We start from the raw sequence: 26060 nt of genomic DNA, 5'->3' as shown, positions 1-26060 counted from the left end.
CGAAATTCACACTAATTCAATCGAACTCAACTAATTTACTAGTGTCCTAGTGAACACATTTTGCTATAGAGAAAAAGGAGAGAGAGAAAGAGAGAGAGCAAGGTTCCTTGTCTGGCTCGATCGGTAAGGCGTCAGGTCCTGTCTCATGGAGACAGCGGCGGCTCCCTGCAGCAGGGGAAGAAAGGCGTGGCGCACGGCAGCAGCAGAGGGGAGGAGGGGCGGCGCATGTCAGCAGGGAGGAGGGGCAGCTCACAGCAACAACAGCAGGGGAAGGATGGGGCCGGCGCATGGCAGTAGCCGAGGGGAGGAGGGGAGGAGGGGCGGCGGGGCTTTGCGCACGAGGATAGAGTACGGGAGGGGAGGGAGGGAGGCTCGGGAAAAAGAACTAGAACTAAATATTTTGTTTATGTAATGGATGATTTCGGTGGGTAATTAATTTAGAGCTCTATGTCTAGATTCATATTTAATAGTTTTAAAGTTGCAAAAGAGGTGTTTTAAAACTTCAAATCTATTTGCACTATAGCACCAGAGTTGAAGACGCTTTATAAAATTTTGAAGCTGAGATGTTAAGCTAGAAAATTGGTTGGTTGAAATTGGTGGATTTCAGATCCAGAGCTATGCCAAACATACCTTTAGTGGTCTTACTCTTGCTCTAGCTCAAGAAGAAGAAGAAAACGCAACGGGCCTGCCTCTCCATTTCGTCTCGTCTTCCTGTTCGTGTTCCTGGTCCTGCACCCTGCCCCCTGGGCCCCAGCCCACGGTAGGCAACATGGGCCCTCCTCGTGCCATTTTGAGGCGTTGACTGACCGGAACGAACTTGGTTTTAAAAAAAAAGACTGACCGACCGGCCCGATAGAATGTGCGCGTGCCCGCCCGCCCGATAGCCCGATAGGCCTCCACCACCAAGCAACCCATCCGCGGTCACGCTTGACTGTACCCGGTCCACGAGCACGGGCGCAGCGCGCGACCCCAGCCCGGCGCGCCTGCCCCCTCGCCGCCACCCCGGACCCACCGCGCAATCATCGCAACAACCCAAGCCAGGGCCCAGGGCCCCCTGCGCACGGGCCCAGTAGTAACGCCACAGCCCCACCTGTCAGGCCGTTACGCGAAGCGACGAGGCGCGACGCGGCACCGCAACAACTGTTCCACGCGCCCGTTCGTTGTCACCCGCAACTCGACCCGCTCCGCGTTCGTTCGGTCGTTGTCACCTGCAACTCGACCCGCTATGCCGCGTGGCCCTAACTGACAGGTGGGAGCCACCTGTCTAAACACCAGTCATAGTTGGTGAAGCTGACGATCGCGTGGTATAAGAGGAACCCGTCCCGTCCCCAACGGACCCAACCCAAGGCCCAAACTCGGCTTCGTCTTCTCCTCCCACTTGGGAGCGCCGTCCTCGCCTCCTCCGCCGTCGCCTCCCCTCGCACACGGGCTCCTCCTCCTCCTCGCAGCGCCCTCCGCTAAACCCGGAGAGAGAGAGAGAGAGAGAGAGAGGCGTTCGTAGTCGTCGTCTTCGGCAGCGCCGAGATGTCGGCGGCGTTCGGGTACCAGAAGGGCGGCGACCTCGAGGCGGGGACCTCCGGCGCCGCGGGGCAGCAGCGGGCGCTGTACCCGGGGATGCAGGAGAGCCCCGAGCTGCGCTGGGCGCTCATCCGCAAGATCTACGTCATCCTCTCGCTCCAGCTGCTCCTCACGGCCGCCGTCGCCGCGGTCGTCGTCAAGGTCCGCGCCATCCCGCACTTCTTCACCACCACGAGCGCGGGACTCGGGCTCTACATCTTCCTCATCATCCTGCCCTTCATCGGTGAGCCCGGCTTCTATCACCCAGACTCCCGTTACTTTTGAGTTTTTGTCCTCTCTGTTTTTTGGGGTGTCTTCTCCGGAGGATTTGTCGATTGGATTGGTGGGGAAAGTAGGCTTTCCAAGGGTGTTCCCGTGAGTCGCCCGAATGGGTTCCGCGAAATGTGCGGCGGGTATAGGATTATAGGTTGCGGTTGCAATTGGATGATGAATACGCGTGAGATTTAAATATCTGAGTCGTAACGTTCTGCGTGGCCAGGGTTCGCTCACTGCTATTTTTTACCGCAATATTTGGGGATTTTTTGATCGGGAAGTTGCGAGAGATTACTGTGTTGTTTGCGTTTCTGTAATTGTTTTTCGAATATATTCTGCTCAGCTCAGGCGCGTTGCCTTCTGGGTTGCAGTTAGAATCGGATGCCAAATTCCTAGGGGACGATCGAGATGCTTGTCGTAGCAGTGAAGTGTTGCTGGTTCTTAAACAATTACGTATAGTTTCAGGGGCCTTTGTGAAACCGCGGCATGGACTTCGCGTCCTCTCGTGCGTGCACGAATGGGTGCCCTTGCGTACGCGCAAGGGTATTGGTGGGTGCCTGGGTGGGCTGACAAGCATTAGCCACGCTGTGCTTTGCAGAAAGGTCGCTTGAAACCAAATCAATCATGCGTTGCCAGGAATGGGGATTCGATTTGCTGTGTAGTACTTGTGTCGATGATGACGCGTTGCTGAAAATGGTTTTTCGTTTTACTGTGCAGTGCTGTGCCCGCTCTACTACTACCACCAGAAGCACCCCGTCAACCTGATTCTGCTCGGCTTCTTCACCGTTGCCATCAGCTTCGCTGTGGGCATGACATGTGCCTTCACCAGTGGTAAACTTCTCACCCTCATTGTTCTGTTCTAATTACTGTCAGCTCCCACAATTGCTTTATGCTCCTGCTTCTGTAAGTTAGCGATATCTTTTTATTTTTTTAGCATTCATGTAAATTAGCATTATCACGTATCAGTGTAAATACCACACCATGGCCATGCTAGTTTTGGAAAGAGTTTTGACTGGTAGGATTACACAGAAATTTCTAGGCACTTGCCCTGGCTGTCCATGTGAGGTGTGGAGCTATGTTTGTGGTTGTTGGTGGCTTTATGATATTGCTTGTCTCAATCACTTGCTTTATTCAGTGGCTCGCGTAAATTGGCAATATCACGCCGGTGTAGACCTTTTCTTTTGGCAATGTGGAACTACTTTGGAGTTTCCTACCCCTAGTTTTTTTTGCTTGGGCATATGCAAGTGATGCTTAATATGCCATAGAGGTGCTACTTTTGGAATGGTTTTTATTGTGTTAAGAGTTATAGAGAAATTTCAAGGAACATGTGCTGGCGAACCATGTGATGTCTGATGAGGCATTTGCCCAGTCCGCGTATGGCCCAAGTTGTAGGTGTTAAAGTCGCTTTATGATATGCTTGTCTGAGTCAGAAGCAATTGAATATCACCTTCTTGTGGGATTAGTCATTTTTTGTTGTTCCTGTAAAGCATGTAGATTTCCATCTACTTGAGGTATCGTTTCTTAATTCTTCCTAGTGTTACTTCTTTTGCAGAAGTTGACCTTTGACCGGGTTGTGCCTTTTTGAACTTGTAAATCAATAAGGCATTATCCTTTGGATTTCATGAAAAATTGGTTGAAACACGCAACTTGAGAAATTATTTACTATTTGTTTCTGGTTCTATTTTCTCTCCGTTTGCAAGATGCATTGTTTCGCTATATAATTATAGTTTGAATACGGCAGGTATTTAAAAGTAAGCTACCAGTCAGCGACAGTTTTTGTGTGATTACTGTTTAGGTTGGGGGGTTCCAACTGGCAATCAATAACAAAACACATGGATTTTTGTAGAATATTGAATTGTTAGGCTGTGCACTAAGAGATGCTTCATATAGAAGCTACTTTTGGTCATCCCCAGCTGGGTTAAGCTCATTTGAAAGTGATGCTGATTCATTATGCGTACTGTCTTGGTGGACCAATCTTAGTTTACGGAAGCTTGTGATCTGTCTGTCATGCACTGGCAACAACTGTTGGTGCATGATATGGTTGGTTGGCTTTTGGTCTTGTGCTCTTACACATCTGAAAAAAAACTGCCAATATTTATGATATTCAGTTGTAAACTACCTTTTTCATTACTGAATTTAACAGGCATATTGGATATGGAAACTACATAAAAGTTATTGGGTGAAGAGATAGACAGAATATGTCTTGAAACAATTTTATTAGTTCTTAGGTTGGGCTTGTAATCTGTCTATGCTCTGCTCTTTGTTCTGGTTGTGTCGTCGTCCCTTTTAGATAAACAAACATGTCTTGAAATTAATCTTAGTTCAAGTTAGTTTGAAGCCTTTGTATGCTCTGTCCTTTGTTCCGGTTTAGTCTTTGTTTTCTTATAAGATCTATGTGCTAATGTGATCCCCTGTGTGGGCAGGCAAGGTCATTCTGGAGTCTGCAATTCTGACAACAGTGGTTGTGGTTAGCCTGACTGCTTACACTTTCTGGGCTGTGAGGAGGGGCAAAGACTTCAGCTTCCTGGGTCCTTTCCTGTTCGCCTCCCTGATAGTGCTGCTTGTGTTCGCACTCATCCAGGTGAGAGATTTGTCCTAGCAGTATCATTTGTTCTCTTTGTGATGTGATACAGTGATTGTGTTAGAATCTTGTCTATCTGACAATAGATGCTGACAGTGACCTTGCTGTTGCCCAATGCAGATCCTGTTCCCGCTGGGCAAGCTCTCACAGATGATCTACGGCGGGCTGGCCTCCCTCATCTTCAGCGGGTACATCGTCTACGACACGGACAACATCATCAAGCGCTATACCTACGACCAGTACGTCTGGGCCGCCGTCTCCCTGTACCTGGACGTCATCAACCTCTTCCTGTCCCTGATGACCCTCTTCAGGGCAGCCGACTAGGTGCACCTTGCTCGTCATATTGACGCGTCGGTTCTCCTGTGAATACCATACGATGGTCCTTGAATGCTCGCCGGTCAATCCCCTTGCCCAGAATTCTGGTTCTGAGAATTGTATAGCTGCGTTGCCGAACTACTAGTATGGTCTTCTTCGTCGTTGCTGAGTCGTATCGGTATCATCTACGTAGAGATCACTGATAAATTGTACGGTGAATCTGTGCGTGGAGACGTGGTGCTGGATTTGGGTTGCTTATGACATGGTGGTTGGTTAACCCTGAATGAGTTTTGCTATCTGCTTTATGGTCATCGTTTGTTGTTCCTTTCGCATATCATTCGTGTATCGACATGCCGTATGCATCTTTTTGACGACACGCACAAGCATGAATGGCGACTGTCGATAATCAGGATTGGGTGGGTTTGTTTCGAGGCGGCCCTCTAAATCTCTAATTTGATTCGAGGTATCTGGGGTTGCTGGATTGATCATGTGGCACGTTGGTTGCTGTAGAAACAGTACCCTGATGTGAATCTCACTACCTCCGAACGAAGAGAGAAGTACCCAGTACGTACTTTGATAATAAATTAATGGTAGATTTTTAAAATGTTAGTTTTCCTAGCAAATGTGTAGTTTTTTAAAACAACTATTCAGGACGAATTTAGCCATACCAAAATATTTGGTTCAAAACTAAAACTAAATAGTTGTTCGAGACTGGAGGACGGCACAAACAGTTGGGAGTTTGAACTAACCTCGTGTGTGCCAAGGAAAGAGGTGTGAGCAACCACCGGAAAACCGTAGAAACTGACTGAGAATAGAAAACCCCGCGGCACCACCTTCTCCCTCCCGCCATCTCGCCGCCTCCCGGCCTCTCTCCGCCGTCCAAACTCCGCAGAAGTAACCCGGACACATCTCCGATCCCGATCAACCTCCGGCGAGGCGACGACAATGGGCAAGGGCGACCACCGCGATCTGGAGTCCGGCGTCCTCCTGCCGGCGGGCGCGTACATGATCGAGAGCCCGCAGCTGCGGTGGGCCTTCATTCGCAAGGTGTACGCGCTCGTGGCGATGCAGCTGCTGGCGACCGCCGCCGCCGCCGCCGCCGTCTACTTCGTGCCGGCGATCCGCCGGTTCTTCGCCGCCCGCACGCCGGCGGCCGTGGCCGCCTTCGTGGCCATCATCCTCGCCCCCATCATCCGTGAGCATCTATCTATCCCCGATAGGCCGATAAATCCAATCATGCTCGTTCACCTTCGGCGCTTGTTCGTACGTGCGTTTCGGTGACCGGTGTCACTCGTGTCTCGACACGACAGTGGTGCTGCCCATGGTGTTCCTCCGGAAGCGGCACCCCGTCAACCTCGTCCTCCTCGCCCTCTTCACCGTTTCCATGAGCTTCGCCGTCGGCTTGGGCTGCCTCTCCAGGAAAGGTGACAGTCCTCTGCTAGAACCACAAGAATTTCAGCCTTCCTACACATTATACCAGTCCTGAAATTCTTGCGAAATTCATTTTAAATTTTTTTGATGAAACCTTTTGAAATTCATTTTAAATTGCTGCATTCTAAACCTCTTCCAAGATTCCTGTCGATTCATAAATCCTAAAGCTCTTGGAATATTCTACCATGATGCTATCTAATCATCTATGGACACCAAAACCAAATGCACTGACATTCACTTTGACAGGTATCATCATCATCGAAGCGGCGTCCCTGACACTGGTGGTGGTCGTCGGCCTGACGCTCTCTCTACACATTCTGGGCGGCGAAGAGGAACCACGACTTCAGCTTCCTCGGGCCCTTCCTGGCCGCGGCGTGCCTCATCCTCATGCTCTACTGGCTCGGGCAACCAGACCATCTCTGAACCTCAAGACTGTTCAAAACCTGCATATATATGCCATTGCCGTCCCTCTGAACCTGAAGCTTGTTCTGCTACCTGCAGATGCTGCCGCCGATGGGGAGCGAGGCGACGACGGTGTACGGGTGCGTTGTCGCGCTGGTGTTCTCCGGCTTCATCATCTACGACACCGGCAACCTGATCAAGCGGCACGGCTACGACGAGTATGTCATGGCGGCCATCTCCCTGTACCTCGACACCGTCAACATCTTCATGGACATCGTCCCGTGCATGAGCTCCTCGGATCCGTAGAGCATTGTATGCACATGTCGTAAACAGAACCAAAAAAGAAAAAAAGTGTACATTTGGGAATGAACAGTTCATGATGAGAACAAGCAAACGTTGTTGCCTTTGTTCTATCACTTTGTTTTCCACATAGTTATGCGCCTCAGACAGGAACTATGGACCTCACTGTACAAAGAAAATCGTGCGGATGACGTGGCAGAGGAATCCCACAAAACTGACTAGATCTCGTCAAATTGATGACAGTTGACAGGGTCCACATGGATTTATTTGAAATCTTATGAAGCCTTTTTATTTTTAGATCCATTGAATGTTTTATTTGAAGCTTGTAATTTGTAAACCTCGCTTCAAGATATCTAGTTATTTTTATGGGATTGGCCAGGCCCCAAAAGTAGCAAGCAACTAGCCCAAGCCAACAATTGAATCTACATTGAGAAATTCAAAGTATTCAGTAGCCTAATGAGCCCTGGCATTGTGACACTGCAAATCTGCTCTTTCCAACAACAATCTGAGTTGCGACTTGCAAGCAAGTTGAGTCGCAAAATCAGTCAAATATGAACAGAGCTCATTAGGCATGTCTGCTCTGTGCGTCTCTGCCCTGCAGGCTCCTTCCTGTCTGGTGTGTGCACGACGGAGGAGAACAGGCAGCCACAGCCGCAGGGGCCAGACGGCGAGGCCTGGTGTAACCAGGGGCGCACTGGCAGGAGATGGAGGGGCCGCTCGTGGAGCAGCCGGCATGCTCGCCTCCGGATGCGCCGCCGGCCAGATGACAACGAAGGACAAGGGCGTCGACGGCGAGCACACATCGCGAAGCCGGCGTCGAGATTGCATCGGGGAGATCGCCGCGACGCGTTGACACCTCTCGTTGCCTCGTCGCAGTCCTTCCGTCTGCTTCCTCGATCGCCTCCGGTTGGGCGTGGCACTCGAGCGGCCAGGGGAGTAGGGAGCCGCCGATTGAGCCTCCGGCCGGGACGGAAGCCGCCGCCGACGGCGGAGGGTGAGCGCGCCCGCGCGGAACCGGACTAGGGATCATTTTGAATAGTTCTTATCAGAAACCGGGGGCTATTTGAAAATATCAGGGGGTATTATGCAAATATTCGGATCGCGATTAGCAATCGCGATCCAACCTAGGGGATATTTCGAAGATATTCGGATCGCGAATAATAATCACGATCCGATACAGGGGCTATTTTGAAAATATTTAGATCGCGATTAATAATCGCGATCCAATTCAGGGGCTAGTTTGCAAATATGTGGATCGCGGTTAATAAACGCGATACAAGTTAGGGTTATTTCTGAAAAATCTCCCGGTGTGGGGTAACCCCGCACCTGGCGGCGATGTCTCCGCTGCTGGCTGCCGGCAACTTCCGGTCTTCCGCTAGCCCCGCCTGCCGCTGCTATCCCGCCTCGACCGCCGCCGTGGGCTGCCGCTGTCCGTGAGGGTAGACCAAGCCGCGCGCGTCGGCCACGGCACAGACCAAGCCAGCGCTGCCGGGCTGCGCCGCTCGCCGTCGCCTTGCGAGAGCCGACCGCGTATACCTTCAGGTATTGAACATACCCTGAACTCCGATTCCCTCTGGTTAGCTCGTGTGGTTTGAGCTCTGAACTCCAATCTTGATTCAGAGCTCTACCTTTTGTGTGATAGAAATCTCACCGAATTAGGATGTCAAATTGAACAGAATCTCAATGCAACGAGTGTTCAGATGCTACAAATCAATGCGCTCGTGTCTGTTTGATTTTTTTTCTTGTTATTGTTAAGGAACATCTGCCGCTCTGGACAAGCCCTACCTGCAATTGCCAGCGCATGTGAAGACTGAATGGCTAGTTGATCTTGATCATGGCCAGGGAAAGACAAGGAACTAATGGAAGTGTATACGTGCAAATTGCAGGGCAGCTTTGCAGAGAAATTACAAAGGCGGCGATGGCTCTAGCTCAAAGAGAAATTGCTCAAGACTTTGTGTCTGTTCTCAGCAAGTACTGGTAGCACACTGCACACCTGGAGTATGGCAATTGTAGTGGACTGACATTTTGCATGATTTGAAATGCTTCAATACTCTAGACTTGTGACAAAAGGTCAATCAAAACTTGAAGGCAAAGGCAACGTGAAAGGGGGCCCAAAGGTAAGAAAACAAGTACTACATGGATTACGACTATCGGATTCACTGACTGAATTTTGCATGACTTGAACAAACTGTTACTGATAATAGTCGCGGGTGCATGGACAGTGACTCTGGTACTGGAGTGACAAACTCCATTTCTGCAGTCCTGGGTGAGCTGACTACTAGATCCATAAATTTCAGATACATCATTTTTCATTTCATTCTGCACTCTACTGTTCATTCTCTCCACTAGCTGCTGATTATCTTCCATAAATTTCAAAGACATACCCTAAGAATGGGACATCATTTTCTTTGTTCTGTCATTGTTACACAGGAGCATGCTTGAATACAGAGAACAGTTGACTAAGGTGGACTGAATGATTTCACGTGGTTGTAGCAATATCTGTACTCAATCTTGTTATCTACGCAGTTCATGTAAAAACTAGACTAAGGTGGACTGAATGATTTCACGTGGTTGTAGCAATATCTGTACTCAATCTTGTTATCTACGCAGTTCATGTAAAAACTAGAGATGCCAAGAGGAAGCGCTCTTTAAGAATGAGATAACATTTTCTTTGTTCTGTCATCGTCAGGCTGCTTATGCAGGAGCATGCTTGAATACAGAGAACACTTAAGTAAGTTGGATCGAATGGTTTCAAATGATTGTAGCAATACCTGTACTCTTGTTACCGCTCAAGTTCATGTTGCCTGTGGTAAATTCATAACTAAGACATTAACATACCAGAACATGAGACATATTCTTGTCTGAACATTGACTGCATAGAGTAAATCCATAACTAAGACATTAACATACCAGCACATGAGACATATTCTTGTCTGAACATTGACTGCATAGAGTAAATCCATAACTAAGACATTAACATACCAGGACATGAGACATATTCTTGTCTGAACATTGACTGCGTAGATCGAGAATCTATAGTTAAATTTGATCTAAGATAACCCACCTGGACTCCTTTGCTAATTTGATATAAGAACAATCTACATATGATACCAAAGCCTCTTCTTTACAGGATGTAAGCATTTGAATAGATAATTGTGTGGAATATGTAGTCCAAGATGTGCAGGCACACTCTGGAGCCTGAATTCTACAGACCTTCAAGGTTTTGAAGCTTTCAGGAGGGAGAGGGACCTGCAACATGGAATCATACAGACCAAGGAGGACCTTCAAGACTAGTTTGGGCCAGATACAGTTAAGCTACATCTAGTTTTGTTTGATGACACGCGAAAAATAAAATCAGATGGAAATTGCCGATTAGAAAAATTGTTTCCTTGAATTATTCTAGCCTTTTACTTTGTAATTCTTACACTGCCGTAGCTCACTGCAGCCAGAATGAGCATCTAGGTGCAGTAGTGAACTGCGAAGCTTCTCTTCATCAGGCAGTGACTGGATAACTGGGCAAGAACAGATTACCAAGCTCCTGACTGAATGGATCTTTCACAATCCAGCAGGTTGGGACTGCAGGTTGCAGCACTGAAACCGGAGCTCTCGGAGGGTGGTGAGGAGCTGAAGTGCCTTCTTTTACTCTTCAGAGAAGCATTCAAGTGCCTTCTCTTGCTCTTCAGAGAAGTGTTCTACCTGATCGTCACACCTGAAGCATAGTGTGGTCAGAGTAGCTGGGAGGTGTTGGCAGATGGAAGAAATAAGTACACCAGAAATGCTATCTAATCTCCAGTTCTTCCAATCGGACAGGAAGAGTCTTCAACGTTTATATTAGATCTTCCGTTGAGTATTATTGCCCAGGGGACTTGTCACAGTTGTAGACCACCAATTTCAGAAAAAAAGGAGATACACTTATTTTTGGGGGATTTCTTAGGTCCTAAAATATCTACATGATTTTTAAGAAAAATTCGGAGGTGATTTGAGAATTTGTTTTCTACTAATTTAAATAAAAAACCCACTACCATGTCAACTCAAAATTGCTTTAGTGTGCCTCAAGGGCCAAAACTTTAACATGCATACAAAGTGAACGGTACTGGAGTTGAGGTAAAAAATGAGAGACGAGTTGAGGCACCAAACGTGGATTTATTCCATACGAAAAAATAGTTCATCGTGGGAATAAACAAATGATCTGTTGCATGCTTCGCATAGAAGAAATATTCACCGAGATACAGCTATAGCAAATCGTTTTCCAACATAGTACATAGCTGTACTGTTCAGACAGAGACTGTAAACGTCACAATACTGAAAATCGTATGGGATAATATTGTACATACTGCACAACCTGCCACAATTAGGTCACTATAATTATCTCTTACAACGGTGTTTGAGACATGCTCGACGATGAGACACATTTAGAGCCTGTTGCAAACATGAAAGCCAAACTGAACTATTAAGACATGCATAGCAGCATGGTACATGTTTTGACCTTTGTCATGCTTAAACTCTACAACATCAGGGAGAAAATACAATGCATCAGCGAGACCAGGGTTACATTTTCAAGTGATCCTATTTGGTTTTGTATCCTGCATTCCTGCAAAACAACGTTCGGGGTCAAGGAAAAGAAAAGGACTGAAGAGCTGGCAACCCAGATTGAGGGAAAATTCCAGGCACATTTCTCCCATGGTTCATGGTTCGTCAGAGACTTATCCAACATTCGGAACTTGGCAGCTGATCCAGGAAACAGATATTAGACAGGAACCAATCCTCGGTGTCCACTCTCACCTTACGTGATGGCGCAGATACCCTGTGTATGTGCATTGAGCAGAAAGGTAATTAACCTAGAAATGTATAGCAATACCCAAGTGTAAAGTTGAAACAACCAAAAGACTAAAGCATGACGTACCAATCGTGTACACTCATCAAGTACCAACATGATTGCTTAGTAAGCAACTCGACAACTTCCAACTATGTGACAACTGAAAGGGGCCTCCCTTAAGCAAACGACTGCCTGAATGTATTGAATGAAAACAATCCATCAGGCAACAAAGAGTTGTTTGCTCCAAAATTTATAAAATGGGCAGCCAGTAAAGTGTACGCACCATGTTTGTCGACACCGAACAGCCTCTTGACGAACAGCCCTTTTCTTATCATCGAGAGCCTTGATTGCTGCCTGTAGAACCTGCATGAATGTATCATTCTGGTATGAGTTTTTTTTCCAAGATAGCTTTTCATGTAACAACACTCAGCTTCTATATTAGGACACCCGCGATCCCTTATAACTTCCTGCTGAATTCTGCCCTGAACTTAACAATACGAACTTATCATGAGATACATTGCATCTCATTTATCCCTCGCACTGAAAGTGAACAGTGGGAGGATGACGCCTGATCATCTTCTCAATTAGATGTTAGTTAATTCTCCTGCTCTTGCTCTTTTTGTTTGATCATGCCATGCCAATGTCTGGCGGCAGCAAGTTGGAGAAAACAGTAGCAGCTGCAAGTAGCAATATGGCAGCAGTAGCAAGTAGTGGCAGAAACAGTAGCAAGTAGTGGTATAGTGGTAGCAACAGTAGCTAGTAGTTGTGTGCCATACCTTGTACTTCTATTTGACTTAGTATGTGCATATAAGGAGAGCAGCTGCAGCTCAGTTTTTTTTAAGCAGCACCCACCAGTGTGTATTCACTACTGCTTCCCCTTCTATCTCTAGCTGTGAGTGTGTGAGTATGCCGGGGAGGAGGTCAGGGACCTCACCTCGAGCAGGCTGGGCCAACATTAGAGTCTATGAACGATAACATGATATGGTTTCAAGACTTGGGCAACCTTATAGTTACTCTATGGCCATATTACATATATTTTACCAATGAAAGATATAGATAAACAGAAAACTAACCTTTAGCCGCATAGGAAAGATTTTTGAGTGAGGAAAAGTAGAAAGGGCTACTAAACATTGTAATGCTGTCTCCCGAACAACCTAAGGGAAAAGGTTGTGGAATATATTAGATCACAAAATATAAAAAAGGACAATTAGCACAAACGGATAAATACACGTAATACTAACTTACCATCATATGAGGATAGGAAACAAGCTGGGTAAGAACACTGACGGTGATGTGGATATTGTCCAGAATGCACTCTTTGCCTGGTTAGGAAAAACATGAAGTTAATAACTTACATCACATTAGATCAGTATCAAAATGAACATTGACTGGATCTAAATTTGCAGAAGAAAATAACAAAATGGGGAACTTAAAGGACCGTATAAAAGAATACACAGAAATTATACATCTGGATGGCATGACTAATTGTGTTAATACCTATAAATTAGAAACATGGTAAGAATGTAAAGATAAAGCAATATAAATGATCTCACCCTTTTCGTCCATTAACATTCCAGACAGGACAAGTAACAAATTGTACACCAAATCCTTGTCCTGAATTTCCACACTCAATTTAGCTAAGCTATCAACCATGACAAGTAAAATCTGCAAGATGATAAGCCAATTAGTAAGCTCTGACCCAACAAAGGACTGTACTTTCTAAATATAATTACATGGGTATGTCTATCATGATCAAATAGTTGTAACCTGATGAGCTTCAGTTATAACTGCTGGTACTGGAGCATTTGAAATGATATGCCCAAAAGCTTGGTACAGTGCCAACCTGCAATTGGTGGCAATTTTTTCTATCATTTTAAGAGATTTAGAATTGAACAAGGCAAAAAATGATCCACAAGCAGTTGCTAAATTCATAAGTAAAACATAAAATATATAGCCATCACCAAGCAATAGTAACCAACATAATTAAATACATATTTCTTTTAACATGACGAGACAGTTCATAAGGAGAAGCAAAAATTTTCAAATTATGCAAACAAATATTTTAGGTTACAAAGTTACATTATTAAAAGTAACATGTCGCCATGTCCAGATATGCATGGCATAATAAATTTCTCAAGTCATGCATCCATTTCAGGGTGTCAGCACCAACTTTTTATTAAACTAACACATCAGTATTAGTAATGGTGCCACTTCTTTCCCTAACATGTCTAATGCAGAGATATGAATGCCCAGCTACAGCAAGAAAGAATCCAAACCCTTTGGCATTTTACAAAGAATAAAACAGAACAAACCACAACTGTATGCATGAAAGCTTGTCATCAAAATCCCAAAACAAAAGAGCTTACGATTTTCCAACTGAAATGGCAGAACATATATATTGACATGTCCTCAAACTTACGAAGATACCAGTACAAGAAAACATATAAAGGGGAATAGCAATGATGCACTGGAGCAGAATAATGTTTGAGAAGCATGTGACCGGAAAAAGCATATAGTAATCATCAAACGATTGCAGGAACAAAATATTAGGGATGTCGAATACTTACTTTGTTTCCATTGAAGTTGCTTCCTTGATTTTAGAGAGGAAGATCGGCATCATTATTGAGAAGAAACGCTGCTTATATAATGGCTTTATTCTTGCATGAAATTTTTTATTTAGGCAAACTTCTGAATCACTCATCATTACATTGAATGCGCCAGCTGCAGATGTTGCAATAGAAGTATCTGATGAATCACTGCCACAAGATTCTTCCTCGTGAGCTGGAGTACTAGCCAAAGTTTCGCCTGAGCATAGACACTTAAGCAGAAACATTGAAATGTCCTTCATCTTCTCGTCTCCTCTCATAAGTAATCCTTTGCCAATCCAGGCTAAGCCAGACAAGATATCAATCTTAGAAGCTATGTTTCCAGAGGACACATATAAGAAATTAGCATCATTTGAAGTGTCAACAGAAGAGTGGGATATCTTTGAGTAGCTGTTGGCTAATACAGTTGAGAAACACCTCTCAAGAATATCATCAAATATTTTATCCAGTTGATTCTCATGTGAAAACTCTGGATTGTGTAGATACTTATTGAAAATAGAAGCTAATGCATAAGCAGCTGGCAGTTGTCCATTCAGTAGAAAGACTGTAAAGAGGTTAATCATCACTATCATATCTGGAACAGGTGTTTGAAGCCGAAGGCCAACTATAACCGATGAAAGCATGCCGATCAGAGCTGTTTCTTGAACAGAATGTGAAGGAACTAACTCATCTACAGCCAAAAGACAGCGTGTCATTGATTTCAGTGGGAGTGGGAGCACTGATGATACCATGCTATATGCTTTCTGAACAATCAATGTTTGTTGCTCCTCTGTACAGACTCCAACTAAAAGCTTCATTCCTGTCATCAGTGAGTCAAGGAGGCCCTGAGAGATATAGAGAGGGATTATAGTGCAACCATTACTAAATACTTTATTTTTACAAGATGTACCATCAAAGCACCAGGTACTGTAAAAGCAACTTAATTAACTGAAGTGTAAAATTTGATAGAGCTTCACCTGTGAACTGATTCTATCTAACATAGATAAGTCCTTTATCTCGTCCAAGAGATGCATTGCGAAGCTCAAAGCGAGTTCATTGATACCACCTGAAGTAAACAACCTGCCATGAAGGAGATTATTACCGAGAGAGAATGGATCACTAATCAACATTTATCATGCCAAAAAAAACTAACTCCAGTCATATTTATATGACATTTCAGATAGCTTGGTAGAAATTAAAGTAGAGAGGTCCTTTACTCTTTGATCCATAGTAACTAACTAGCTAATCAAAGGTCCATGCGCGCAGCGGTTAACAAAGGGACTTCAGAAAGGATGCATGCAACGGTTTTTTCTTTGTTTCTCGCACACACAGGATACCTGTGTATCTTTTCTTTGTATTAAAAGGTAACAAAGGGCCTTACAGAAAGTACAAAAGTTATCATACCAAGGAAGGACCCGACTAGAGTAGCACTCAAATAAATGGGCTACATATTCAGCACATTCCATTCTTCCATTAGCCTGCATCATCAATAAAAACTTTGTTCAGTTGCTTACAAAAATGAAAGTTGCATGGAACAAGAAGACAACAGGGGAAGCAGGCCTCAGACCTTAGAAATATTAGTGACAACAGCTCCTTCAAGTGACCTAGCAACCCTTAACATATGGTTCAACCCAGCCGTTCCAACTTCATAACTTGCTTCAAGTCTTAGGCTGAGAGGCATCGAACCATCATAAGATTCAAGCAAAGAAACAATCTTGTCAACAACTGTTCTGCAGTAAATCACTTCCTTTTGAGAAGCATTGAACTCGATGATAGATGAACCAATGCTAGTCAATGCTTTCAATGACAATCTCCATAAATCTACATTTTCAAACTTGCTTGTAATCACCGAGGTAAGCATAGCCAGAATATCCTCAAAAGCATTTGCCTGTAAAGGTGAGCACTGTTCCGGGAATGTTGCTAGTGTTAGCAAGCCCTTCACTGCAAACCATTTATAAGTAATCAAATCAAAATAGAATAGAGAACTTAATTATCAGTGGCGATAAGTACAACACTGAAGCAAAATAGGTAAACTGGAAAAGCAAAGAATGTTGGACACCATGTGGATTTAGTGTTTGTGAATTAGCAAGTTTGGCAATATTAAGTATATGCATGGATCAACATAATTTTGGGGAAATGTGATGATGCCAAACCGGAGCACATGTCACAAAATGTGGCATGTAGTAAATTCACAATTAAGACATTAACATACCAGCACATGCATCATATTCTTGTCTGAACATTGACTGCATAGATCGAGAATCTAAAGTTAAAAATAATCCAAGGAGATGGATTAGCTGATCCAACTTCTTCTCTAAGATAAGCCACCAAGACTCCTTTGCTAATTTAAGAGAAGAACACTCTGCATAAGATACCAAAGCCACTTCTCTACAGGATGCAAGCATTTGAACACATAAATAGAGTGCTCCATAGTTGACAGCAGCAGAAGATGATCCATTACAAGTATTCAACTGCCGAGATTCATAGTCAGTTGAGGTTCCCAAAATATCCACCAAGTGTGTAAGATGCTCTTGAAAAACTCTAGTACAGAAATATGTAGATGATTCAGCAAGAATAGAAATGACACTTCCGAGTGCATTTACTTGGGCCAAATCTTCCAATGAACTCAATATGGACTTTTCTGCACTTGATATAGAATGGATCTTATTCACAATATCCTCATCCAACAAGATCAAATTGATGAAAAGATCTTTATCTGAAGAATCAATATACGTAATAGCAGTCTTCAAACAATTCAGAGTCTCTGAGACCATTTGATTCTTATTCTTCTCTGCATCTTTTGCAGATCCTGATGTTAGTAGAAGTTGCTCTGGAGAAAGGCTAAAAATCACTTCTTTCAACTTAAGCCACACAGCCGATGCATGTCTAACCATTCTATCAGCTCCATAGAAGCGAATGCAATTGTCCAGATATTTCAAAGATTCAAGCTGTAAAGAAAATTAGAAGAGAAGTTTTGAGCAGAATGTTCACAATGGTAAGTTGCTGAGGGGCAACGCAGTAAGTTAAGCTACTTACCTTTGCTAACGGAAGAGAGGAAGAAAGCTTATCAAGAAGCAAAGGGATGGCAAATGGCTCGAAATATGGGGTGGAACAAAAGGCATTCTGGAAGAATTTAAACATATTGTTAGCCAAGAAAATGCTAAGCATTCCTCACCTACAAATAAAGAGAGCAGATCTAGTACCAATGGAGTTTAGTAATGCTAAGGCATATCCTTTGATAAAAACTGGAAATCTTTCTGAAATCATAAATCAGGTAAAAAAATATATTTCATACCATCAATGCTCTGGAAAGGTCATCCCTTGTAGCATTTAAATCATCACCCGCTCCCTGCATAAATACATGACACGTATAATCATTATCCCACTTTGGAAAAGAGAAGGTCAAGCACTACTGAACAACAGAATAATGGAGCAAAGAAAATGGTTTGAAGATCAAACTGGTCAATCAATTAACATACGTGTGTGAAGTAGACAGGAAAATACTTGCTCAGAATCTCAAAAAACTCGCTTGCAAATTGCGCTGCCAAACCAGACGGATCTGGAAATAGCTTCATGACAACTTCCACTACATGAAAAGAAAGCTTCAAGCATTCTGGGTCCTTTTCTTCATCAATTGCTTCACAGATCCAGTACAGCTGCTCACCGTCCTACAGATATAAATTAAATTTGTGACTATATTAAACCATCTCTGCATAAATCTAAAGAATAGGAAACATGAACGTTCTAACAAAGTAATAGTGAAACAGAAACTAAATCTCCATGTCAGAGGCTCAGATGTAAAGTTATCAAGTCTTCTCCCAAATAATTAGCACTTCCAAAAAAAAGTTTATAATTACTGGCCTAGTTGCCTTTCCCCGTTACCAGGGCACACTTCACAAGTACCCCTATCAACTCTACCATCTCAGTTTACTTTGCTAACTTGTTGTTTTCTGCGCAATAGGTGTTGTCAAATTTAAACCAAAACAAAACTATATTTCATTAAAGAAACATAACCATACTGATATCCATGATTTGGAAAAAATAATAAAATCCCAGCATTGAGAACATAAGGGCTACATATGCTTGCTATTAAAGGAAAATAGAAATATAAAGAGATAGTCATACATTAAAAGAAAACAGTTTGCTCCATTTCTTCTAAACTAGGCTGTATATGAACTAAAAAGAGTGAGAGATCAGGTCTTGTGGAATGTAGCATAGACTAAATCATGTAGTGGGATTGTAAAAAGATATAGACCAGAAAGTTCCATAACATTTCGACAAAAAAAATAAAAAGAAAAAATTTCACTCCTAAAACATCTAACAGAAAAGAACAGAGATTGTAGCATAGAGAGAGCAATATTACTCTAGCAGCTAGAAACCTGTTGGACAGATAGAATTGGTAAATATATTTTTCCAGTAAGGACAGAAAATTAGAAACTATGTTTTGACATTATGATAGTGATCTGTTGTTAAGATATTGAGGAATCACCACACCATTGTTTTGATGGCTTCAGGGTATCGATCCAGTATGCAGCTCAGAATTTGGAAGCACAGCTGGAGGCAAATATGAAGATGGAAAAGATATCAGTATATCAGATTAAGATCTAAACTTATCTAAGCATCTTTGTACTGAAGAATCAAATCAACCTTGCGGTCTGCAGCTGCAAGTGATTGCACTTGGACATTCTGTAAGAAAGACTCAACAAGTCTTTTGACATCAGCAAACACAATACAACCAACACCTTGTTTTCTGTGCAACAGTGCCAGGCAACCAACAAGTGCCCCCCGTATTGCTTGCCAATCTGACTGATATGGAAAAACAAAAGAAGTTACAGCAGTATTCAGTAGCCTGCTAGGTAAAATAATGGTGCAGCTGGGTTTATTGCATCCCACTGAGATGCAAAACCTTGCTTGTGTAAACAATAAATTTGTTGTCAGTTTCACCATCGACACTTAACAATGCAAGAGAAACCATAATTTTCAAAGCACAGATTTTCAAAACCATAATTTTGACAGTTTGCTATACACAGCCTACCTTGGCGACTAAATAAAGTGTCAGGTTTTGATAGCGATGATTATAGTCAAGGATTGGTAACATTAAAACAATGATATAGTTATTGTAAGTTTTGATTAGAATGTAAAGGCATGGTAAACATTGCTAGCCTGCCAAAACTTGCTTGGGACAAAAAAGCTTTGTTATTGAAGGCAAGATAAGCATCCCAGATAAAGGAAAATATTTCGTTCTATTTAAAAATAAGGCCTTTTACCATCATCTATATTACAAAAAAAAATCACCTGTCACGTTCCCCTTGTTTGCAACTGTTGTTGGATTTCACCTCTAGCTACCCCACCTTGCTTGGGATAAAGAGGCTTTATTGTTATGTTATATTACAAGATGCCTTGGTCTAACAAGAACTTGAATAAGTCTAAAGCCATTAGCCTCCTTAATTTGGTTTCCTTATCACCCAGGTATTGATCTCGCTCCATCTTTGCAACAAGAAAGTTGCACGAACAGAAGGTAATATTTACTAACTTAAAATCAGGTGGAAACAAAAATATATGAAACTCTTTTTCAAGCAATTGTGATCATACATAAAGCGTACTTCAATAGAACCCTGATTCAGAGTTCTTTCTTTCCACCCATTTAATACTTAAATAAAGTTCTAGGGCAGTATTTTGAGAGGAAATAGTAATGATCCACAGTCAAAGTGTCAAACTTACCAATCTTGATATAAAGAAATCTGACAAAGTTGTGATGGTATTGACATCTAACCATTTAACTGAAATTCGAGACAGTATTTCCCCCAGAAGCAGTATCCCTGTAAAATAAAAACTTAAAAGTAAATAGCCAGCAAATAATATGCAATATGCCAGTAGAAGGTTAATGATATTCAGTTCAAATCTACCAGGAACGGATACCCATGAAAGAGAAGTTTGGCAGGTTGTGTTGAACAGATAATAAAAGAGTGAAGTTCAATTTTTTTCAAAATTGCAATTATTATTAACCCAATAAAGTGACACACCCTTGTTGCCAAATTCAGTTTCTTCTGGTAATCAGAGCATGAGTATGTATGTCCCCGTGTGCTTTGTGTTGTTAAATAGAGAGCATCTGTCTAAATAGATACATGTGCTGCAACTTTGACCAAAAAAAAAAAGAACATGATTTGACGTACCATCTTCTAGAAAGATTAGCAGTAGAAGTGATTCTAGCACCTTAAATCTAGCAACTAGGAATAATAGGCAATACCTCATACCGAACTCAGAAAGAAGGTTCTAACTTTAACTTGCATTGTTTGATTGTTTCTCAAGAAAGCATGATAAATATAATGTGGAAGATGACCACAACAGAGCAAAGAGATAAAAGAACCTCTTGATCTCACAATGTGGTCTGTCGTTGTCAAATACATTTCCATCTTGGACACCTGAACAAAATCACCAAGGAGAAACACCGCAAAGTCAACCTCATTCCCCCAGACATGGTGGAGCACACTAAAAAATGATACTATCTTGGAGACTGGGCATACCAAATCGAAGAGGGCCAGCCTGTCCTTGTTCACCAGGGCCGCAAGCGCATCCACACTGGCAGACTGTTGGACAGCCATATCATTACAACATTAGGATCCACACAAAATCAGTTACTAGTCTGACAAAAGGTGCCATTGTTTCATCATTGTCACAGCATTAGCGTCTACATGAAAGTAGTATGAAACTTTATACCAGTCAAATAAAGGGCATCATTTTTGCAGATGAAGCTAGTAAACATTAATATTCAGCCCACACATTAACTAAGTACCGGTATCATAACAACTGCAGCAGGATTACACAGAATCGGAGACTGAAATTTTTCTGTCAAAATGCTCACATAATAGCCAAAATAACCTCGAATTGCAGCTGCCACAACCGAATTGCTGTGAACATAAAGCTGACTGAAGCCAAGCTGCAAGCTCAGAGAATCCAATTGTGCAGAGAAGGGGAGTCGAGGGGTGAGGAGGGGGAGACCGTACGTGTTGCGCGGCGGGCCGGGAGACGTCGACGTAGGCCTCGACGTGGGGAACCCACTCCCCGAGGGGGACCCTCGCCATCGCCGCCGCCGGGGCTTAGCACCCCACCACCACCAGGGTTTATCTAGGGTTCTGCCGCTCTGGTGCGGCGTGAACAGGAGGGCCTTGGAGGACTGGAGGGAGGTCTTCTGCGGGTGAGCTTGAGGCGGAGGAGGAGGAGGGTCGTCCGCCGGAAGGACGGCGCCGGCAACGGGAGGACGCGCCGGCGCGAGTGAGGCTGGTGGGTTCTGGTTTTTTTCCCCTCCCCTACAAGGTTGGCACGTGCGTACTAGTAGAGGTATACCCAATTTCCGCTCCTACCCCTGGGATGGGATGTCGTGATGATGTCTAGAAAGAAAATTTGGGATTTAAGTTCCATATTAACGGACGCTCAGATATATATTTTAATAGCTGATCTTTAATGTTGCAACTATTATTTCCGCATATTTTATGGTGAATATTGCATGAAGTATAGTATTCATATTGCGGCGGAAATTTTCGTATCCAAGAGTCAAACAACATAATTAGTTTTTCGTATATTTTTCAATGTTGCACCTATATATTTTGGATATTGCAAATGTCTTGTTTCGATATTGCAACGGAGCGTCCAATGAAAAAATTTCCATCAGATGTCCGCGTGCTAGCAAGCCCAGCCTGCACGATAAATAAAATTTTTTGCTACAATTTCTATTTAGACAACTCCTATTTCCCATCTCAAACATGAAATTTCATGCATCTAAAATTTTATGTTCTAACTAAATATATTAACTTAGATGATTATCTAAAATTGACTTTGAAAAAAATACTGATGCAAGCCTTTAAAAGTTTTAAGTTTATATGGTTTTACGACGACTCAAATTCGATTCAAATTAGGACTCAAAATAGAGTATCATTAGAACTTAGATGTTGAATTCTAATAGCCATACTCCCTCCGTTCCAAAATATAATTTATTTTAATTTTTCTAGATTTATAGATTTTAATATACACTTAAACATACATATTTAAAAATGGAGGGAGTAGAGCTTACTCCTACTTGCATATTGTGCATGCTAAGAACTTTGTATGGGATCATATATATATATAAAAAATAAGCGGAGACTATAGAGATCAATCGAGCAAACAATTCAAACCAATACAACTATACAAGATGTCACTTTCTATTTGTGATGGGCTAATGGGGATTTAGAGGTCAAGTAAATTTATTAGAGACTAGGTGCATGCCTGTATGTTGCTACAGTAATTTTGGAAAAAACAAAATGGTATGGTTCATAAAAATATATTTTATAGGCATGATGTCTATGTGACTATCTGCTATCTTACATGTTTTATCTCTGAAATTTAATGTGTCATCCAAGAACAGACAGACAGATAGTGTAATACGTATATCAAGCGTGGAAAAATAGCACGAATGAAGAGCATTTGGTCAGTATGAAAGTACGGTACAAGGCATGTACTAAGATGATTTCGAGATGCTAAGAATTTATTTGAAGGGCTCAAAGTTTAAAGAAAATGCTGAAATTTTCAGTGAAAGGGGTCAACTTTGAGACAAATAAAGTATCTTTATATGGGATAACTTTGGATGACAAGTACCCTATTTCAAAGATGGTTGGATGAGCTATGCAAATATATCATTTTTTCCCATGAAAAAGTTTTGCAAGGTATTCAAATTTGAATTCAAACAGAGGTAGCCTGAAAGGGTTTAGCTGAATATTCAGAAAAAAAGCACGAACCCTATCTGTTTAGAGCAAAATTTGAAAAGGTTAGAGGACAAATCAGCAAAGGTGCCTGAAATAAAAGTTGTAGATAATTGTCAAATCTATAACTTTAATTTTTGAATATTTTGAAGTTCAGTGAAAGAATTTGGAGAAAAATGCACTGCAGTGTTCAGGTTCAGGAATATTCAGTTTAACTCGGTGCAAATAGCAATATTCAGAGCCATATTTGAATGGTTTCAAGGACTAACCAAGGAAGGTACCTTCAATGAAAGTTGTAGAGGAATATCGGGGATACAATGTTGCTTTTTCCATATTTTGAAGTTCAGTAGTAAACTCTGAAGATAACTGAGCTCAAATTTACTGGTTTAGAAGGCAATCGAGGCTATTCAGAAAATTCAGAGATAGAAACAGAGCTGCTCGAGCTTATCCTCTCGACATGGCCACCGTCGATCAATGGCGGTAAAAAATTGAAGTGAGCCACGTGTTGATTCGAGTGAGGAACAATAGAAATCGAGCGCAAGCAGGAGGTGGAGGCCGCTCAGACGCTGCGGACGAGAATAAATGCCGCTTGAAGAGCCATCGTCTTCCTCCTCTCGCCAGTCTGCTCCTCCTCGGCCGAGCTCGCTTTACCGCCAAATTCGTCTCTGAGGAGCGGTCTCCCGTCGATTTCCTACCCCAGCAGTCTCAGCGCCACCTCACGCATCGATTTGAGCCGTTCCCGAACCAAATCCCTCGCCACATCATCCCTCCCTCCGTTGCCTTCTTCCTTCAGCCCGCCAATGCACGAAAAGAACAGAGTCACGGTGAGCAAAGGGTTTCCAGAGTGGTGGGTCTGTTCTGGGCGGTCTAAGGCGTGTGTGAAAGGGCACAAAAGTGGTAGGAGCGGTTGGTGGCGCTGTTCCTTTGCCGTAGTGGCTGGAACGCGGCCCTCGCCGTGGTTGCTGCCGGCAGCTGCAGAACCGCCCCGGTGATCGCGCCCCCGGGCAACTGCAGAACGCACGATGTAAGAGATCGCACGATGCAATGCAAGAGAAGAGGGGCAGCTGCAAAACGCACGACGCAAACAAACACAGGCTGCGGGACTTAACGGATCACACGACAAAACTAATCCAACGGCGCGCGGGTTTTAAGGGGCAGGACGACGATTTTGGTAGCGGCGACGTACCAACCAAACCTTTTTCGTCACTTAAGTCTTTCTAGTTGCAGAGATATAATCACTCATGTACACTTGTTTTCGTGTTGTACTCGCAATACCTCTGGAGACCACGGACCTGCCACAGACTCACAGATCATAAATTGACAAATACATATATATATATATTTTTTTTTGAAAGAAAATGTGAACACTACCTCAGCGGTGGCCTGTGCCCCTTCGTTATAGCTTTCGTATCCTCCTCTTCGTCTTTGTCAGCGCCGCCGCCGCCGCCGCCCCAGTCTCCGACTACCTACCTTCTCGCCTGCAGAAGGTTCGGTCTCCTCCGCGACTTCCTCTTTTCTCCCCTCCACGTTCCGATCTTGAGATTTCTTTCTTGCAGTCATCAGATTTCGGACTGCGGGGTCCAGGCCTCTAGGGTCCGCGCGCCCTGCCTCTTCCGGCCCATTCCCCTCGCCGGGGATGCCGAACTCGAAGACGATGTCGACATGGACCTCCGGGAGGGAGCAAGGCACCAATGTTTTCCACATCTGCGGGTACAGCCAGCACAGGAGCACCGCCGCCGGCGAAAAGAAGAAGACCATCTTGTCCAGCACGTTCTCCGTCGGCGGCCACAACTGGGCCGTTCTCTTCCACCCCGACGGATGGAGCTCCGGCGACGAAATCGTAGCTGGCCTCGTGCTAACGACCAGGCGCGTCAAGGTGAGGGCCTCCTACGAGCTGCAGCTGGTCGACCGGAGCACCGGGCTGTCGGTTTCGGTGCACAAGGAGACACCGAGGTGCTTCCACTTCGACGCCAAAGATCACCGCAGCTTCATCTCGTTCTTCATGAAAAAAAGGAGTCTTTTTGAATCGCCTGCCTACCTACGGGATGATTGCCTCACAATGGAATGCACTGTCACTGTCATCAAGGAGCCCAGGAGGACTGAAACCAAGTCCCTTACCAAAATTCAGGTGCCGCGGTCTGATCTCTCAGGGCATTATGCCAAGCTGTGGGAAGACAAGGTGGGGGTGGATGTCACTCTCAGTGCAGGAGGAGAGGAATTCGCAGCGCACAAGGTTGTCCTCGCCGCGCGCTCTCCTGTCTTCAGAGCACAGCTCTATGGACCCATGAGGGAGACAGGGACAGAGCCCATAAGCATCGAGGATGTGCAGCCTGCAGTTTTCAGGGAGCTGCTCCATTTCATCTACACCGACTCTCTGCCCCCTTTGGACCATCTCAAGGCTGATGATCGAACCGACCTGATCCGTCACTTGCTCGTGGCTGCGGACCGGTATGGCATGGAGAGGCTAAGTCTGATGTGCCAAAGCATTCTCTGCGAAAACCTCTGTGCGGAGACCGTGGCAACCACGTTTGCTTTAGCTGATCAGCATCATTGTGACGTGCTTAAGGATGCTTGCTTGGAGTTTATCACCTGTTCAACTGCTATGGACGCTGTGAAGAATACCCAAGGCTACAAGAATCTGAAAAGAACCTGTCCACCTGATGTAGTTGAAGCGTTCGAGAAGACGTCTAGGTTTCGTAAAGCATGAGCTCATCATCTTAAGCTGACTTCTTCAGTAGCTTGCCAGCTTTTGCTTGATCAGATCATCCTAACTTGGATTTATGAGTTATGGACAAGCAGCTCACAACAGTGGAATTTGTCCTGGATGAAGGAGAACCGAACTATCAGCTAATAACCATCAAAGAAATACAACCCTATCTTTATTAAGGCCCTGTTAATTTCATTTACACCAATCCATTGCCTGCTGTCTTTGATATCAAGTGAAATGATTTGGAACATACTTAGGCCTGCAGACTGATCTGCTTTGGATTGGCTAAAGCCAGTATACCAAATCATACTTTGTGAGGATCTTGATGTGCAAACTGTGGCGACTATGATGGCTCTAG

At 43.9% G+C, this 26060-nt stretch overlaps 3 protein-coding genes, 1 long non-coding RNA gene and 1 pseudogene across 5 annotated transcripts; 4 read left to right on the top strand and 1 right to left on the bottom strand.

The window, feature by feature from the left end:
• The first annotated feature begins 1346 nt into the window (after positions 1–1346).
• LOC112882659 (protein LIFEGUARD 2-like) lies at positions 1347–5056 on the top strand. Its single transcript, XM_025947766.1, has 4 exons — positions 1347–1801; positions 2548–2661; positions 4254–4411; positions 4532–5056. Exons 1-4 carry the CDS (start codon positions 1525–1527, stop codon positions 4733–4735), a joined length of 753 nt encoding a protein of 250 aa, XP_025803551.1. The 5' UTR covers positions 1347–1524; the 3' UTR covers positions 4736–5056.
• A 675-nt stretch (positions 5057–5731) lies between these two features.
• LOC112880119 lies at positions 5732–6865 on the top strand (annotated as a pseudogene).
• A 1313-nt stretch (positions 6866–8178) lies between these two features.
• On the top strand, positions 8179–9577 carry LOC112883301. 2 transcript variants are annotated; one of them, XR_003226796.1, is made up of 4 exons: positions 8179–8401; positions 8746–8976; positions 9082–9125; positions 9290–9577. It is a non-coding gene; the product is annotated as an uncharacterized LOC112883301 (long non-coding RNA). The 2 variants fall into 2 exon arrangements; XR_003226795.1 differs by having other exon boundaries at positions 9064–9125.
• A 1570-nt stretch (positions 9578–11147) lies between these two features.
• Positions 11148–21342, bottom strand: LOC112880508 (MMS19 nucleotide excision repair protein homolog). The gene is made up of 21 exons (XM_025945152.1): positions 21265–21342; positions 20785–20847; positions 20628–20682; positions 19982–20079; positions 18908–19066; positions 18755–18814; positions 17740–17928; positions 17556–17609; positions 17297–17383; positions 16473–17208; positions 15828–16201; positions 15665–15738; positions 15238–15340; positions 14243–15105; positions 13443–13518; positions 13229–13340; positions 12921–12997; positions 12749–12829; positions 11959–12038; positions 11763–11867; positions 11148–11663 (listed from the first exon to the last, which is right to left on the bottom strand). Exons 1-20 carry the CDS (start codon positions 21340–21342, stop codon positions 11852–11854), a joined length of 3435 nt encoding a protein of 1144 aa, XP_025800937.1. The 3' UTR covers positions 11148–11663; positions 11763–11851.
• Positions 21343–24649: 3307 nt separating this feature from the next.
• LOC112880118 (BTB/POZ and MATH domain-containing protein 2-like) lies at positions 24650–25702 on the top strand. The gene has a single exon (XM_025944604.1). It carries the CDS (start codon positions 24650–24652, stop codon positions 25700–25702), a length of 1053 nt encoding a protein of 350 aa, XP_025800389.1.
• Positions 25703–26060: the final 358 nt, after the last annotated feature.

Source organism: Panicum hallii, chromosome 2 (genome assembly GCF_002211085.1).
Source record: "Panicum hallii strain FIL2 chromosome 2, PHallii_v3.1, whole genome shotgun sequence".
NCBI classification, from domain to species: domain Eukaryota; kingdom Viridiplantae; phylum Streptophyta; class Magnoliopsida; order Poales; family Poaceae; genus Panicum; species Panicum hallii.
The sequence above is the reverse complement of the archived record's forward strand: the minus strand, read 5'-3'. Positions and strand labels throughout refer to the sequence as shown.